A 2,235-nucleotide genomic window follows, 5' to 3' on the forward strand; every position below is an offset into this window, starting at 1 on the left:
TTATCTCATTAATCCATAAGCCCGAGCTGGTGAGATACGCAGCTGTAGAAGGTATAATGTGCAGAGGGTTTGTGTGTGGATGGCGTGGCACTGACAGGGAGATATCGTCCACGGAAACGTGAGAGCATCGCAGCACGACAGCCGTGGAGGCTGTGTGGACACCTGCAATAGTCCTTGAGGAACGGGGAAATAAATAAGAGGAGAAAAGGAGGGAGGGCATTCCAGATATCAAGGAGGAAGCATGGGGTGAAGTGAGTGGGAATGCTCATGTTGTGGGAACAGGACAAAAAAAAAACCAAAACACGATTCTGGAACGCACGGGAAATTGTAACGGATGGCCACAGAGTAGAAGTATTTTAAGCAAACCCAGAGATTGACTTTAACGCACAGGGAAATGCATCGCCAGGTTCACAGCGGAGAACGGAGTTCAATCAATTTGAGAAACGTGTTTCAACAGCCTTGTTGAAATTATGCGCCGTCTGTTCTCCATTTCAGATTTAGCGACCACTCAATGGAGAGAGGGAACCACACTCTCATAACTGAGTTCGTCTTCCAGGGTTTCTCCAGCTTCCGAGAGCACCAGCTCGGCCTGTTTGTCGTGTTCCTTGCACTGTACGTCGTGACCCTGGCCGGCAACGCGGTCATTGTGACCATCATCCGAACGGACCCTCACCTGCACACGCCCATGTACTTCTTCCTGAGCATGCTGTCCTCCTCAGAGACCGTATATACGCTGGTCATTCTCCCAAGGATGCTCTCCAGTCTTGTAGGTACGAACCGGTCCATCTCACGGGCAGGCTGTGCCACCCAGATGTTCTTTTTCGTAAACTTTGGCATCACTAACTGCTTCCTGCTCACGGCCATGGGGTACGACCGCTTCGTGGCCATCTGCAACCCCTTGAGGTACACGCTCATCATGAACAAGAGGGTGTGTGTGCAGTTGGTGGGGGGCGCCTGCGGCATTGGGCTGATCGTAGCGACGACGCAAGTGACATCTGTGTTCAGGTTGCCTTTCTGTGCTACGAAGGTGGCCCACTTCTTCTGTGACATCCGACCTGTAATGAAGCTCTCCTGCGTCGACACCTCGGTCAACGAGACCCTGACCGTGATCGTCAGCGTGCTGGTGATCCTGGTCCCCATGGGCCTGGTCTTCATCTCCTACGTCCTCATCGTCTCCACCGTCCTCAAGATCCCCTCCGCCCGGGGCCGGAAGAAGGCCTTTGCCACCTGCGCCTCTCACCTCACGGTGGTCGTCGTCCACTACGGCTGCGCCTCCGTCGCCTACCTCAAGCCCAAGTCGGAGAACGCCAGGGATCAGGACCAGCTGATCTCGGTGACCTACACCGTCATCACCCCCCTGCTGAACCCGGTGGTGTACGCCCTGAGGAACAAGGAGGTCAAGGATGCTCTGCTCCGGGCCGCTGGCAGGAAGCTTTCCTGACAAGACAGGAAGTGCTCTCGTGAGGCTCTCAGCATCCGCTCTCAGCAGCAACAGGAGCAGAGCCATGTGCCCTTGGCTCCCAGAGACCTGCCCCATAAGGAGGCAGAGGAACAGCAGCAGCATCCAACTGTGAGTCTGCAAACTTGAGAAGCCCCTGAACAAAGCATTAGCCCCGTTTTTGTGGGTAAATAGACAAACAAGGTCAGGAAGTAGTGTGAGCCCAGGATCCTTCATGGACTTTTTGGTTTCTAATGAAGGCAACAGAGAGGAAATGGCAGAATCCAAGGGATGCATTTGTTCCTACGATTCCTTCCTACTTAAGAGCACGAGGATTTCTCAAACTGGAGTTCCTGTTAGAATCTGTTTCCCCACGACATGTCAAGTAATAAGTGACTGTGTGGATAGAGAGAATGGCCTCCGGAGGGGAGAGCAAAGGGAAATAGATTTCCTTCCCTGGCTGCTTTCGTTTATCCCAGTTTCTAGCAAAACTGCTTATTAAAGATGGTGATTGACCACAGACAGTTTAATTAGAGATCCTGGCAAACCCAGAGCTTGTCGGGTTTGAGGGCACATTCCAAGACCCTCCTGGGTCAGTTCAGCTGTTATTAATTCAGACAGTGTGTCACGGGTAGTAAAGACACACAGGGCCATGTACTGGATTCTGGGAAAGACTGATGGAAAGACCCTACCTGCGTGTCTTCAAGAAACTCAGATTCTAGCGGCAGAGGCAAACATTTAAAAGTATGGTTTCAGTTCTCTATAATAGGTTATACATACAAAAGACTGCAGGCGGA

General features: G+C 52.0%; 1 protein-coding gene across 1 annotated transcript; it reads left to right on the forward strand.

Annotated features, from left to right (window-relative positions):
* The first annotated feature begins 479 nt into the window (after nt 1–479).
* Nucleotides 480–1,441, forward strand: LOC125917062 (olfactory receptor 10J1-like). The gene has a single exon (XM_049623316.1). The coding sequence runs from the start codon at nt 512–514 to the stop codon at nt 1,439–1,441; it is 930 nt and encodes a 309-aa protein (XP_049479273.1). The 5' UTR covers nt 480–511.
* The last annotated feature ends 794 nt before the right edge of the window (nt 1,442–2,235 follow it).

The sequence above is a fragment of the Panthera uncia genome, unplaced genomic scaffold, assembly GCF_023721935.1.
Source record: "Panthera uncia isolate 11264 unplaced genomic scaffold, Puncia_PCG_1.0 HiC_scaffold_1446, whole genome shotgun sequence".
NCBI lineage: Eukaryota > Metazoa > Chordata > Mammalia > Carnivora > Felidae > Panthera > Panthera uncia.